The sequence below is a fragment of the Callospermophilus lateralis genome, chromosome 13 (genome assembly GCF_048772815.1).
Source record: "Callospermophilus lateralis isolate mCalLat2 chromosome 13, mCalLat2.hap1, whole genome shotgun sequence".
Taxonomy (NCBI): Eukaryota; Metazoa; Chordata; class Mammalia; order Rodentia; family Sciuridae; genus Callospermophilus; species Callospermophilus lateralis.
Window position 1 is genome coordinate 10,284,978 of NC_135317.1, and position 15,524 is coordinate 10,300,501.

General features: G+C 37.0%; 1 protein-coding gene across 1 annotated transcript; it reads left to right on the forward strand.

The window, feature by feature from the left end:
• Positions 1-2,043: 2,043 nt before the first annotated feature.
• LOC143379539 (histone H2A.V-like) lies at positions 2,044-9,609 on the forward strand. Its single transcript, XM_077105115.1, has 4 exons — positions 2,044-2,135; positions 5,604-5,667; positions 6,238-6,339; positions 8,965-9,609. Exons 1-4 carry the CDS (start codon positions 2,044-2,046, stop codon positions 9,415-9,417), a joined length of 711 nt encoding a protein of 236 aa, XP_076961230.1. The 3' UTR covers positions 9,418-9,609.
• The last annotated feature ends 5,915 nt before the right edge of the window (positions 9,610-15,524 follow it).

Sequence of the window (15,524 nt, forward strand, 5' to 3'; positions counted from 1 at the left end):
ATATGGCAAATTCTCAGAGCCTGCATCTTTAAATCTGAAGCTTAATTTTGCTATATATAAAGATGTTGGTTGGAATCCACATTTTTAGAGTTTGATATCTATTATTCCAGGACCTTCTGGCATTGAGGTTCTAGGTTGAGAAATCTGCTGAAATCTGAATTTGTTTACTCCAATATATAATTCTTTTCTTGCAGGTTTAAAATTCTATTTTTATTCCCTGTGTTATTCACTCTTATTATAATGTGCCTTGGTGTGGTTTTGCTGTAATTTTGTTCATTTGGGGTCTTGGGGTCTTGTAAGCCTCTTGTAGTTGATTTCCATTTCCTTCTTTACATTTGTGAAACTTTCTGAGATTATTATTTCTTTAAAAGGTTATGCATTACTTTGGTTTGTGTCTTCAGGCCTCTTATCTATTTATCTATTTTTTTGATAAATATTAAATTTTGGTCTTTTCATGTTATCTCTTATTTTTTAGAATTTCTGTTCATGATTTTATACCATCTTCTTGGTGTAGTTGACTTTATTTTCAAGAGTATATATTTTGTCTTCATTGCCTGAGTTGTTTTTCTTCTAAGTAGTCTAGTCTGTTGGTGATATATTTCATTGAAATTTAATTTGATTTATTATTTCCTTCATTTGAAGATTTCTGCTGGACTTCTTTTCATAATCTCTGCCTCTTTATTGACATGATATTTCACTTCCTGTATTTCCTCTACTTTATCATCCTTCATTTCAAAGTTCAGCCTAATTATATATTTTCTCAATTTTTTTTCTGACATTTCTTCTACTCTGTTATCTATAGATTGCATTGTTGGGAAATGTTGGCTTTTGAGGCACTTTGATCCCTTGATTTTCATGTTGTTTGCGTTTCTTCTCACCTAGCAGTGTGACTCTGAAGCAGTAGTTTCTACCCTGTAGTCTTATAGTGTCCCTGAAGTCTCACAGTATCTCACCATTAAGGGGAAGACCAATGTTAATAGCACCCAATACAAACAATATAAACCTTTAATCTTAATAGCTCCTATTAAAGCAGCTACAGTTTTGTCACAATAAACAGAAAATGGTGTGTTAAATTATTGTCTGAAATATAGATATTAAATTTGCTAAAAGGGTACAAATATTCTAATGATAGACAATGAGGGAACAGGAGTAATGCAAGATGTGGAGTTTTTAAAGAAGAAGGAGAGAATATAATGGTAAAAAAATTATAGTAAGAGTGAGAAAAGAATTAATAGAAGTTTGTTTTAGTATGAGAGAAGAGAGAAAGAGAATCCAGGAAAGCAGAGAGGTGAGAAAAAATATATATACAGATTTGGGAAAGAAGAAAAAAAATATATATATATACAGCAAAATTTTAATATATTATTAAAACACCAATTCCTTAATAAATTGATAAATAAAATATATTTGCATTCAAAGAACATTAAGATATGAGATGGGGGGGAGGAAAGTCTCAAATGAATATTAAGTGATAGCTTCCATTGGCTTCCAAAATTTTTCTCAACATTCCTTCTCCACCAATAGGTACAACTGTCTGAAGTTTGAAGGAACCTTCATTCTAGTGGACAGGACAGTTGGGTGTGTAAGCTGATAGCAAGATGCTCTTACACCCTCTTCCAGTCTTCCCACCCATTGTAGACAACAGTTTCTCTCCCCATGCAGTTTAAGACTCACTGAGCTGGAGAGAGCCTGGGGTTCTCCAGTTTCTCCAATCTGAGCTCCCCTGAGGACATTCCCCTAGTTTCTGGCTTCCCCCAGCTTGCCAGACTCAGACTGGCCCACACAAACCTAGCTGCAATTTGATGAACGTGTTTTTCAACTTCCCCAGATTCTGCTATGCTGCAATTTCAAGATTTCAATGCCATTTCACCTTGCAGAGAGACAACAAGGGATGTACTTACACAAAGGAGTAACCCTGCAAAGAGGCATCTAGATGGTGGCCAATAGCACACCCAGCAGAAAGACTTCAGGTGCAACCAGACCCACAAGTAATATGCAGATATATTTCCAGGCTCTGGCCAATGTCCTCAGACTGAGGTGGCCATGCCTCAAAATGGTGGCAGTGTTGGTGGCAAACCTGCAGTCTCCAACAGGTATTCCATGATGGCTGTGGTCATGTGTAAACACATCTATGGGTACTGTGACAATGGACTTGCAGGCATCAGAGGGCAGTGATTGATGATCCACTTGCGGTCTGTGAGCAGTCTTCAGATTAACATTGGGCAATTTGTGGATGGGTGGCAGGTAGCAGGTGATGGGCAGGCAATAGGCAGGTAAATGGGTCTTGACATACATTTTTCATGTGTCCACTCTACTTCATTTCTTTTGTCCTGTCTTAAGCAAGGCTGCCAGGGCCCTTTGCCAGGACCTCTTCAAAAGCTTCCTAAATTTTGTTTCCACCTTTACCCTTGCTATCCATTATCCACACAGCAGCCAGTTTTTCTTAAACAAAATCAGGTCATGGCACTCTCCTGGTTTAAAACCTTCTACTGCTTCAGGAAAAATCCACATCTGTGACCAAAGACAAAGCCCAAGATAATCTAGGCCTGCTTCTCTCAACTGAGGCCACCCTCCTTACAGTACTGCAGCCACTCTGGCTTTCTTTCAGGCCTCAGAACTCACAAGACTCCTGCTCATCTTAGCTGCTCTGCAAATGCTGTGCCCAGTATCTAGCCCCATTTTTTTCATGTCACTGGATTCTTCTTCATCTTTTGGTTTAAATGTCTTATCTTTGGACAAGGCTTCTCTGATCATTTGATTATGTTTATGTGTTTATGCTTTGCTCATTTTTTCTTTTTACCTTTATCACACCGTAAATTTAGTAATGGGGACCAGTGGAATGTGACAAAAATAAGGCTTCTGACAAGTAACTTATTGAAGGAAGGTATGACTTTTCTTTATTCCACAGAACACAGGCCATAAAATTTCAAATAAAAGGTCTCAGTGAAGTATGGTCAGAAAAAAATAAGAGGAAAGAAAAAAAGAGCTCAGTTAAGGCCACAAATGGTGTTAAAAGGCCATGCAGTGTATATTTTCTGTATTAAATATTCAGAGTGGAAAAATCCATGAGAAAGAAAGATTCATGTTTCTGAAGCTAGAGAAGTAAGAATGGGAATGCCTACAATTGAGTAAAGGGTTGTCTTGTGGGATAGGGGAAAATTTCCAATAGATAGTGCTGATAGGAGCAAAACAGTGTGGATTTGCTAATGCCAAGAACCAGAACTGGGTAGTTCACAAGTCACTTTTATTGTGGGTAGAGTACATCTCAATAAAGATATTATTTTTTTAAAGGGTACATGAGATGAACTGCTGTGAAGTTGCTATATCACACTAATGGAACCACAAGCCCTCAAGAGTCAGGCCATATTATTGATCATCTTATCTTCAGAGCCTAGTTTAGAGCTTGGACTTATTGGCTGAATGACAACCAGATACTAGGGACTGTTGTTTGGACGTAAATACTCTAGCCTTTAGCTGTAGCTAAGCTTTGTTCAGCTCTGATTTCAACAAAGAGTGAGCCCCCATGAGATAGAATTTCACATTAACCATATATGAAATTTAGTAATCCATAGAAGACTTCCACATTCGTGCCAGTATTATGCACAAACACAAAAGGCTTATAAGGTGGGAAGGCCGGCTGACTATCCCTGAACTTCTCAGAAATATAAAAGAAACTTCCCAGAACTGAGCAGTCTCCTATGACACCTGGCTGAATGTGGCATCACAATTTCAGAGTCTGTGTAAAGTGTCTTCTTCCACATCTTCACCCTCATGGGCAAGTGGAGATGAACTCTGTCATAAGTATTCACAAAAATGACCAGAACTGTACCATTTGAACAATGAGGTTCATTCTGAGCTCTACCTCTAACATATTCTTTGGCTTTAAATAATATGGTTACTTTCTTTCCCAATCTAGTAATCCACAGAATCTAAGTGATAAGACTTCTGCTGTTTTTATTCAGAATATGCCATGAAGACTGAGAGCAGTCCTGCAGGCAGGTAAGCAATGCATGTGCCTCCACATGATTTACATGGGATGCATGTCTCCCACCTAAGCTTCCAGAATATTAAACTCTTGTCATCAAAGTTAAACATTACATTTCCAACTTGAATGGAACCAAATCTTTCTAAGGGCCTAGCCTTCTAGGGCTGTTCAGTCTGCACAGAAAGAGTTCCTGGCCTGTCACACACCACCAGTAGCATCATGGCTTCAGAGAGCTGCAGTCATCAAGAAAAGATACTAGAGACCTACATCACTCCAGCTGCACTCAGCAGTGATGCAGGCCTCGAAATTAACCACCCACCTACTGCCAGCCAGTGCCCATGACCCGGCCTAACACTGTATGTGAGGCAGCCCTTCTAATGCCTCCTGACAATGTGACAGAAAATATGAAGTTCTCATCATAATCTTGGTCACTGACACTTTCATTATGCACAACTGGATTCTGTGTAAGTCACATTACAGGCAACTGAGTCAACAGGCAGGATTCTATTGGTTGAACAAATATAACACTTTCCATCTTTTACTTACTGACTCTCAGGGACAATATCTTGCTTCAGAATAACATTAGCTCAGAGAAAAGAATTTTATGACTTATCCTCCTGGATATGGTCATAAGAGAAAAAACCTGTTAGGGTCTGTAAACAAGTCTGGATGGCGCCTGGCATTTTGCCAGACGGAGTGGTTTGTGAAGTAATGCCAGCGAGCCATTAAGTGTGGAGATTCCTTATTGGTTGACTGCTGTATCTAGTTTATGTTAATTAAGATAAGCTGTGTGGAATGTATAAATACCCCTCCGGTCCTAATATAAACCGCTCCCACTCCTGCTGTATCAATCTACACAAGTTGTTCGTCACCCCCTGGATATTTTGCTGCAGCTGGACTGCGGCAGAAACCATAAAGCTTTTTGGGCTTTGGAAACCAGCACTTGGAAAAGCACCAGGGGCATTTTATATAAGCTGAGGCCACTGCAGCAGATGGGCTGTGCCATGGACCAAACATATCCTTTACTCACCCAGTCTGCTGTGAGTCGCAGAAAACATCTGCACAGCCATGAAGAGAAACCTGTCTACAGCATCCTCAAGACTACATTTGCAGATTAGTTGTGCTTGATTGTTTGTTTGTTTGTTTTGTTTTGGGGTGGGGGGAGCATACAACAAGTCTTCACTAATTTGGACACATGTGGGTAAATTACTTTCTGGCTTGGCATTTAGTGCTGAATCTCACTACTTTAGCTCCATAAATCATTCTCCCTGATCCATAAATGAAGCTGGGATGCCCCTGGACAAATACCTTTTTGGTGACATTCTAAGCTGCCAGGATGGAATCAAATGCTTGCAAAAGAAGTTTCAGGAGGCATTCAGAGCATCTAGTCTACTCAGGTGATACTCTCACCAAAGCCATGAGCAGGCATGAGTCAACCAATCTGCCCTGTCTCTGTCCAAGTTCCAGCTGCCTTAAAGCCCAGGAGATCAGGCTATAATTGTGTTTGTACTCAGTGCTTTTCCTTCCAAGGCTCCAACTGCTCCCCTCATCCCATTTGCCTATAGCCCCTGTTCTGCACTTTCCACTGACTACTATACTCACTCTAACACTTACCCAGGTACCTTAATCCTCTCACTGCCACTGACCTTTCCCTCTACACTATTTCAGCCTCTTGTTCTCGGGTAACTCACTAAAATTTGTCAATCCATCTCAAGTTCCATTCTGAAGTCTAGACTTCCAATACCCTACAAGTTAGTCCAGTTTACCAGGAAAGCACAGTTTTTGCAACAGTCTGCACACCAACCATTTATGGCATAGATCAAAGAACAGCAGGAAGAAGGAGAGTGCAACCCAAAGAAAAACCTAAGGGAGGGGCATTGAGTTTTACTTTATTTGCTGATACACATGCATTCAAATATTGTAATTCTTTAAGTGTCAAAATTTACCCCATGAAAAAAATTCAACTGTACCATATTCCTGGATTCTATCACCTGAGCTCTTTGAATGGGAGGAGGCCCAATATCTGGGATTGGTTGAGTGGTCAATGTGAGAACAAGAAGACTAGGCCTATACAGCCACTTAGTGTTCTTTGTCCACTCTAACTATTCATCCAATCAACAGGTGCTCACTGTCTTCAAACTGTATCATATTTGTCTATTTGTCATTCCATCCTTTATAAAACTCAGACAAAAATTGACACATGTAACCCCCTTGCAAACACCCTTAACATTCTTTGTTCTGACCCTCTTTAGCTGACTTCTGCACAACTGCATGAGAAACTCTCAACTTTACTAGAAAAATCTCTTTCTACACACTGTAACTCTGCACCTGCACTCAATGTTTCCCACAAAACAGTGAGTTTCCTGGTTTGATATAGACTCTGGATGATTATTAACACTTTCACTTCCCTTCCAGTGGCACATGTCACCTAGAACTCAAAAGCTCTTTGCTGTATTCAGAGAGAGTTCAAGTCCACAAAATATCCATTGATTTCTCACAAGTAATCTATCAAAAACATGCGTCCAGACCTCTTTTCTGGCTTCTGACCTGTTACAGTGAATGCTGTTCCTGACATTATTAAGTGCCTCAAAACATGACTACATACAGTTATGAGATTGTACACTTCATAGGTTTCAGGCCCTGGTCCTCATCTGGGAATGCCCTAGTCCCTAGTCCACATCCCTTTCAACAAGGTTTTGCTACTCTCATATATTCACACTCTCTTGAGTCTTCCCAACCTCACTCTCCATCAGATAATTTCCACTGGCATACAAAAATTATCTGATATCCCTCACATTAACGTAAAATCACTACACTCACCTTCCTGTACTCACTATGGACACTGCATCATACTCTGCAGCCATTCACAAGAACACCAGTTACCTTAATTTGTTCTGTTTAACTTTTATATACTTATATTTAAATTTGTAAACCTTTTCTGACTATAGAAATTAAATGAAGACCAACATTTCTAACACCCTATTATCTTCCAATTTCAGTATATTTTCTCAACCTCAATTTTTTAGTAACTTGCTTAAAAATATAAATTTTCAGTCTTATATGAAAATATCTTCATGTGCTCTCTACTTTTGAATGTTGAGACAAAGTTCTATCCTGAGAATTACATCCCATAACTTTTTGAAGGTATTATTACATTATCTTCTCCATTATTGCTGTCTGTTATTATCTAATTGTTCTTTTTGTGCTCAAGATCTTTTTTGTGGGACTGGAGTTGTAACTCAGTAGTAGAAGGCTTGCCTAGCGTGTGTTAGGCACTGGGTTTGAGCCTCAGCACAATATAAAATAAATAATTAACATCAAGGTTTTGTGTACACCTATAACTAAAATGTACATATTAAAAATAGATATATTTGTTGGGAATGCAGGTGAATCCCTGTAATCCCAGGAGTTCAGGAGGCTGTGGCAGGAGGATCACAAGTTCAAAGCCAGCCTCAGCAAAAGTGAGGCTCTAAGCCATGAATTGAGACCCTGTCTGTAAATAAAATACAAAATGGGGCTTGGGCTATATCTCTCGGTGGTTGAGTGCCCCTGAGTTCAATCCTGGCATCCATCTTCCCTGCAAAAATGATCATCATTGTCTTTGAATTTCTCTAGTTAATCTGTAGTATGAATGGATTTGGATTTATTTTTACTCTATTTGAATTTTGTTCTGTTTCTTGACTCTGAATATTCATCATTTTAGAAAATATTGTAGCAATTATCTCTTTCAACATTACCTAACCCCAATTCTCTCAATTCCTTTTGGAATTCTTCTGACATGTCTACTGATTAATCTTCTAACCTCTGATTCTTTTTTTCATAGTTTCCATATTTACAATTCTATGCTTTATTCTGAGTATTTTTCTCACACCTACCAGAATACCAGTTCTCATTTTAACTGCATGTTGTCTGCCTTTTCACTCAAATGACTTTTTAAAGTTATAAATGGACATAATACCTTTATTTTATTTATTTTTATGCAGTATTGATGATTGAACTCAGTTCCTCACATATGGTAGGAAAGCACTCTACCTCTTACCTACAACCCCAGCCCTTAACGTAAATGACTTATTAAATAAATAAATATATTTTGTACCTGTATGAATTGTAATTTTTCCTATTTTGTCTAACATCACTGGCCATTATAGAGATGGATATTAGTAATTTTTGCAACACCATGAATGTATTTAAAGCCTCTGAACTACACATGTAAAAATGTGAAATTTCATATATATATATATATATATATATATATATATATATATATATATATATGTTACTGCAATAAAAAATTATTTTCAATAACAAAAATCAACACTCTTTCAAAGAATTTCCAGATTATACTTAATAAAATTTATAATACTTCTAGATTCTGGAGCCTACAGGGACTCCAGTCTCATTGTTTACCAATCTGTCCCTGTCTCAACACAGTAGTCTTACCATAGATTCTTCAGTTTTGCAAATTCATGCAACTCTTTCCTGCACCTGCCTGCCTTTATCCTCTGCCTAGGGCAGTCATGCCTCTACTGCTAACTGTTTCGCATCTTTGGATATCATCCTAAAAGCCAGAAGAGCACAGAGGGTCAGGAATCCAATGATATTCTTGCTGTCTGCCTGTTGTCCTTTCTTCTAACCAGCAATTTGAGGATAATAACAGCACTGACTACCCAGGCTACTGTAGCGATTAAATGAATCACTATCTGCAAAACACTTAAAACAGTGTCTGGCACCCAAAATTCAATGATTCTAATACAATAAAATTTTAGGATAGGTAACAACTGCTAACCTATGTAAAATAAATTAGGTTCTTGGCAGGGCAGGGCAGGAGGAAAGGGCAGAGGAAACTCTTACCACTAGAATGGTGACTTCTTCTATGCACACAGTTGTTAAAATCCATCAACCTCTGTGCTTGTAATTTGTGCATTTTGCTGTACATTAATTATAAATTCATAAAATGGTTTTTAAAATGTCACTTCTAGGGCGGCGGCAATCGGGGCGGCAGCGGATGGTCGCACGGCCCAGCGAAGGCAGAGGCGGCGGAGACCGTGGCTGGAGGCAAAGCTGGAAAGGATAGTGGCAAGGCCAAAGCCAAGGCAGTGTCTCGCTCACAAAGAGCTGGAGTACAGTTTCCTGTGGGCCGCATCCACAGACACTTGAAGACTCGCACCACAAGCCATGGACGGGTGGGTGCCACTGCTGCCGTATATAGTGCTGCGATCCTGGAGTACCTCACTGCTGAGGTGCTGGAGCTGGCAGGTAATGCTTCCAAGGATCTCAAAGTAAAGCCTATTACTCCACGTCACTTGCAGCTTGCAATCCGTGGTGATGAAGAGTTGGATTCTCTTATCAAGGCTACCATAGCTGGGGGTGGTGTGATCCCTCATATCCACAAATCTCTTATTGGAAAGATGGGACAGCAGAAAACTGCTTAGAGGGTTGTTTTAACCAATCCTCTTCCTCCCCGTCATTGTACTGTAACTGGGACAGAAGATAACAGTGGGGATATGTGGAATTTTTAAAAACAGTTAAATGGAAAGGCATAGACAATTACTGTAGACATGCTAAAAGAAACATTTGTATGTTCTTAGACTCGAAGTTTGATAAAGTACCTTTTCATGTGGTGACAGTGTGTGTTGATTGGCTAGGTTTCTCCCATATGTTTTATACAAAAATGGAATTGATAAACCATTTTTTACAAAATTATTGTCTCAAAATTGTTCTGTTCATGATGTATTGAAAATATTTTGCTCAGCTTTTGATTTTTTTAAAATCATAATCATTATTCAGAATAGTCTTAAAGTAGAAATTGGAAATATAGCTTTATCATGATTGATATTCCATGTTATATTGAATGTTAGATGCTATCAATTTGTTATAATGCTCCATTATCTTATTATATACCACTAAGGAAGGAAAACTCCTTGAATTAATGCCATCGATTACAGGATACATCTCAATTTCAGAGATGTTAGAATATGGAAAAATATGCATTTAAGACCGAAATGGGGTAGTAGATTTACTGGAATCCTTTACTGAGTACTTACCACGTGCCAGGCCCTGTGGTCAGTGCTTTACTAATCAAGAAATCTTATCCTCACATTATAGACATGGTTCCTGAGGTTCACAGAAATTAAATTATCTGCCAAAAAATATTTAGGACTAACAGAGCAGAGCTAGAATATACACCTAGATCTTAATGACTCTAGAGCCCACACCCTTACCTAGATTTAATGTTAGATTTATCAAACCTTTCTGCTTTTGGCTTAAAATTCGAACTTTTGGTGGTCTTTTATTGATATAGTAACAGTAATGTGTACAATCTTTTAAAAATTATTTTTCATTGTCAGTTTCTAAATAACAGTTAGAAGATTTAAGTTAATGTACTAATTAATGGTCCATCAGAAAATTCTATTTTTCTGTCTGGAAATCTTCATAAAGAAGGAAATTTTTGATGTTTTATAGTATAACACTATCAAAACAAAACTGAATTTTAAAAATATTTTATTATGGAAATCTTCACAAATACCAAAAATAAAGAGAACAGTATGATTAAGCCCCCCCCCCAAAAAATAAATAAAATGTCACTTCTACAAAGAGGCTATCATTAACACTTGATTTAAAGGATCCTTACCACAGCTAAGTGCTCCTTATTTTATATATTCTTGTGTCCTCTGAGCCTTTATCCTCACCCTAAAGAACTCTGCTTATTAACACATTCCCTCATCACCAACAATTCATTTTAGATTTCTCTCTCCTTTCTCTGATTAGCAACCAAAATAGCACCTGGTATTAAATAAGTGTTCAGTAACTATTCAAAGACTGCACAAAGGAAGAAAAATAGAAGGAGAGGCTAAACTGGTCATAAGCTCCCAACATCCATCACAGCTCAGTTGCATGTTAACACTGGAAAAAAATCTGAAAAGTATTCAATATTTATTTATTAATTTTTGTTATGAATAAATGGAGAAAAGGGATAAAAAATAATTTTCTCAAGGTCAGAGTTGGAGTGAAAGCAGGCTTGGAATCCATATCTCCTAGATTTAGATTTTATTATTATTCAAACTCAATATTACTCAGTTTGTACATATGGCCTTACTCTATTATTACAATCAGATCTTCATTCAAGAATTAAGTTGTGACTTTCAATACATTAAACATATCTTTCTTGGGGCAATTAAAAAATGGAAATACTGTTTAAATACTTAAGCATGGACAATTATGAGAATGTTTCCACTTCACTTGGGATGCCTTTTACTGCCCTTACTTCACAGTTCAGATCATTATAGGCAAACCCTCTATCACAATGTTCACTGAAGGTTTGAAATATTTAACCTATATAATTCTAATTCAAGTAAAACACATGCAAGGACACCTTTGCTTTCAGATTCCTGTCATGTAGGCTACAGGATGTTATTTAAGCACAAAAACCTGAAATTAAGCAGAAGATTACCATTGCTCAGACCCAGGGTTGGTGTCATAATCTGATTACTGGTTGCATAAATTTCCTCACAGAGGTAAAATAAGCATTACTTGACATCAAGGTTTGCATTAAATAGAGAAAGAGAAGGAAATAGGAAAAATAAAAGCAGACATAGAAGAATTTTATTTTAAAATAAGATTGTGTATATAAAACAAAGCTATATTTATCTTTGATATGCAAAAATAGAAAATTAGCTATTTGGACTCAGTAAATCAAGGAAATAAACATGCATTTTTTTTATATTCTCAGAAAAATGAAACCCATGATTACCTATTCAAAATTCTAAATGCAACTATTCTCAACTTTTCTAAATATCATTTGTTCATCCAGGATATTTTTTTGCTCCAACAGCTTTATTTCTTGAGGTTTGTTAGTCTGATATTTTCCTCAATCTGATGAAGTTTACAGAGAGTACCTAACTATCCTTCAGATCCTTTCATTCATTTAGCTGCACCAGGACTTTATATCTGCTATACATACCAGCAGGCCAAATATAATTATAAAAAGAAAGATGTTTTAGAGTGTCAAAACCTAGGGTTGGGGGCTAGGAAATATTAGAAAAATATCTGGGCCAGGTGTGGTGTCACACATTTGTAAACCCAGTGCCTCAGGAAGACTAAGGCAGGAGGATCATAAAATTGATGCCAGCTTCAGCAACTTAGCAAGACTCTGTCCCAAAATAAAAAAGGGCCAGCGATGTAGATGTAGAATGCCCTAGGTTCAATTTCCAGTACCATGAGAGGTTAGAGGGGAAAATAATGAAAAAGTATTTGAATGTACAAGAGCTACAGATTTAAACAGTTATTTCAATATAAAATAACCAGATTTTTAAAAAAAGAATGAAAGTTTCTTCTCTTATCTCAGAGTTTTCATGAAAACCATAATCTTAGGACAATGATATTGTAAGAGCCCAAGCATCCAAAATAGAACAGCTACGAGGTGTGTATGAGGATCAAGTTACTACCTCTCCTACAGGTACTACATAAGAAATGTTTAGTTTTCTTTTTTTCCCCAGAGTGAGCAGAGGAAACTTGGAAGAATTAGACCTTTGCCTCTGAAATGTATAGGTTACATACGTTGGAACATGACTCTTAAGGCTAAAGCCTATAAACAGCATGCTAAGGCAAAAAGATGCCAGCATTTGTGTATGTGCTTGACATAGGGTAGACATACTAAATATTGCTGTATTAGCTAGAAGGCTACATTTTTTTCATTGGTTATTTCTTCCCACCTTCATCAGTTCCTCACTGTTTCTTCAACTTTAATTTTTCTCTGTCATATAACGTAACATGTTCACAAGTTTCTGTAATTAGGTGCTTTATGTCTTTGGGAAACCATTTTACTGTTTATTGCTTCCTTAACCACAGAGCAACCCTAGCAACTGCTAAGTTCTCTCCTAATGTTCAGTTCTATGATTCCCTATATTCTCCAAAAATGTAATTTTACAAAAGATAACAAAAATCAACCCTCTGATTTCCAGATAAGAGCATCCCTGATGCAATGGGATCTCCTGGGCTGGACCTACTGCCTCACATGTTTTACAAGTTTGTAAAACGCATTAAATGTCATTAACATGCCAAATTTAATCTAGATATCTTTGATGACCTTGGGTCCAATAAGTACAACTCTCTAATCATTGGTTCCTTTTCGCTAAGCAATATACATCTCAAATTTTACATGTCCAAAATAAACTTCAGATACCAGCATCAACCCCCCCCCACACACATATACAAACTCACTTCTCCAAAAAATTTTTATATTTATTTCAGAAAAAGATCTATCTTATTGGCTGATCAGGCCAGAAATCCTAAGAGTTATTTATGGCTGCTTGCCATTACCATATCCAGAAGTAAATACTATTGATTCTAGGTTTCAATTACAGCAATAACTGACACTGCTACACAAATCGAGGTTAACCTAAATAACCTACATAACAAGAAGTTCAATGTTTCAATGTGCACAATAAACTTTTGGCCAAATGTTTCATATTTTAAAGGCACCTCTGTTGGTGCAGAACACATCTGATGCCATCTGATTTTTGCCTGCCAATTATCTAGACATCATCAGTTAAAAAAATAAATGCCTTTCCATTTTTTGTCAAAAGTGGAAATTTGTTTTAAATTGAAAGTCAGTCTTCTACATGAATGAAGAAAAAGACAAACAATTTATGGAATAAATGATCAAGAGTACTAAGAAACTTCAGCAAGTAAAGTGAAAAGAAGAATTAGGCTGATGCAGAAGAGAGCATGATTTGTAGGACTGGGTTGAAGTCCTAGCTCATTCGTTGTGCCCTTGGGTAAGTCAGCAGCTCTAATCTGCAGTTCTGAGAGTTTGAGGGAAACTAATTATTCTAACCTCAGATGCCAATGTTGAAAGTAAAATAAGATATGTTTCAAGAGGTCTTTAATATATAATAGCCGCTATTATATACTTTTAATATATAATATATATTATATATTTTAATAGGCTATTTAAACTAATTTTTCAAGTTGGAGAATAAGACTTTCTGTTTCTCCTCAAACTGAAAAAGAAAAAAAATTACCTGTAAGCCCAAAAGTTCAACATGAGACGTTGCTAACAAGTAGTGGGATGGGAAAAGAGGTTCCTCTCTCTGGACAAAAATCTCTCACTTCTGTTGTGTCTGGAAACTGACTAAGGAAGTTTAAATCTGATATTTCAATATTTAGGAGGCTTCCAACTACATGTTCCTATCGCCATCCAACAGAGGTGTTGACATATGCTGGTTTTACAACTCTACTTCAAAAACTAAAAAAAATGGTGAAAGAAGCACACAAACATGAAGTACCTTATCAAACTCCAAAATGGCTCTCCAGCCTTAGGTATCCATGGAAAGAGAGAGAGAGCCACTTGAATGATTTGTTCTTACATAGGGGACACACAAAGGGAGTTCCATGGAACAGTCTATCCCCAAAATAGCAAAGGTGTAGGATTACTAAGGAACAGGAGTGTGTAACTCAGCCCCACTGGGTGATGCCCACAACAAGAGAAAGACCTTATTATCCAAGTGGGGGTAAAAGTTCAATGTATTGTGGGGTGCAAAAACTGTTCAGTACCCTTAACTCAGAGATCAAAGGTGTGTACTGTCCAGAGCGGTTCCCAACATGTTCTGGGCTAAAAAGCAACTCTGGTGGTGCAGAACCTATCTGATGCCATCTGACGTTTGCCTGACAACCATATGGCCAGAAGCAATGCAGGACTGACTTTCCATCTTAAATAAAAAGTGAAATTTCATTAGAAATGTAAAACTATACATCTTTGAATGATATATAAACTTGTAAGCAAAGTCATGAAAATAATGATTTATAATATCTTACACAGCTGGGCATGGTGGCATATGCCTGTAGTCCCAGTGGCTTGGAGGATAACGAGTTCAAAGTCAGCCTCAGTAGTGGCAAGGAACTGAGAAACTCAGTGAGACCCTATCATTAAATAAAATACAAAAAAGGGGGTTGGGGTGCAATAACTATAACTCAGTGATTGAGTTTCCCTGAGTTTAAGTTCAATCTCCAGTATAAAAAAAAAAAAAAAAAAAAAAAAAACCTTGTTTCACAGAGGTACTTATTAATATGAGACAATTTTGAGCCTGAAAATACAAACCTAAACCTAAAAGGCTTTGCAAATATGTAATATTCATAATCAGTCTCATTTCATCTCTTTAAACAAAAAGGACTACCACCACAATATTCTACCATTTGTTTGAAGGTACACTAAGCTAAAGCCTTAAAAGCATTTTTACTTCATTATATCATTAGAAATTAAGCACTCTCTAGACTGAATCTGCAAATTAAAAAGAAAAGAAAAAAAAAAACTCATGAAACTAAATGTTATTTCATTTTATACCTTTTCACACTTCTTGAATAAACATTATCTTATAAATGAAGCTAGACCACAAGTTAATAAATTTATACATATTTATTTGCTATCAAGTTAAAATAATTATTTCTTCATAAATTATATTGTAATTGATAATAATTAAGAAGAAGCTTAATTTAATCTCCCTCCCCATCCCTACTACAAATTTCTCCCTAGCACTTCTCC

What these genes read in the sequence shown, in the direction of transcription:
- LOC143379539 (XM_077105115.1), top strand. Translation starts at nt 2,044, where the DNA reads ATGCCTCAAAATGGTGGCAGTGTTGGTGGCAAACCTGCAGTCTCCAAC. An exon ending in ATGTGTAAACACATCTATGG is followed by an intron (nt 2,136 to 5,603) that starts GTACTGTGACAA and finishes ACACTTACCCAG; the next exon opens with GTACCTTAATCCTCTCACTG. An exon ending in TCAATGTTTCCCACAAAACA is followed by an intron (nt 6,340 to 8,964) that starts GTGAGTTTCCTG and finishes TGTCACTTCTAG; the next exon opens with GGCGGCGGCAATCGGGGCGG.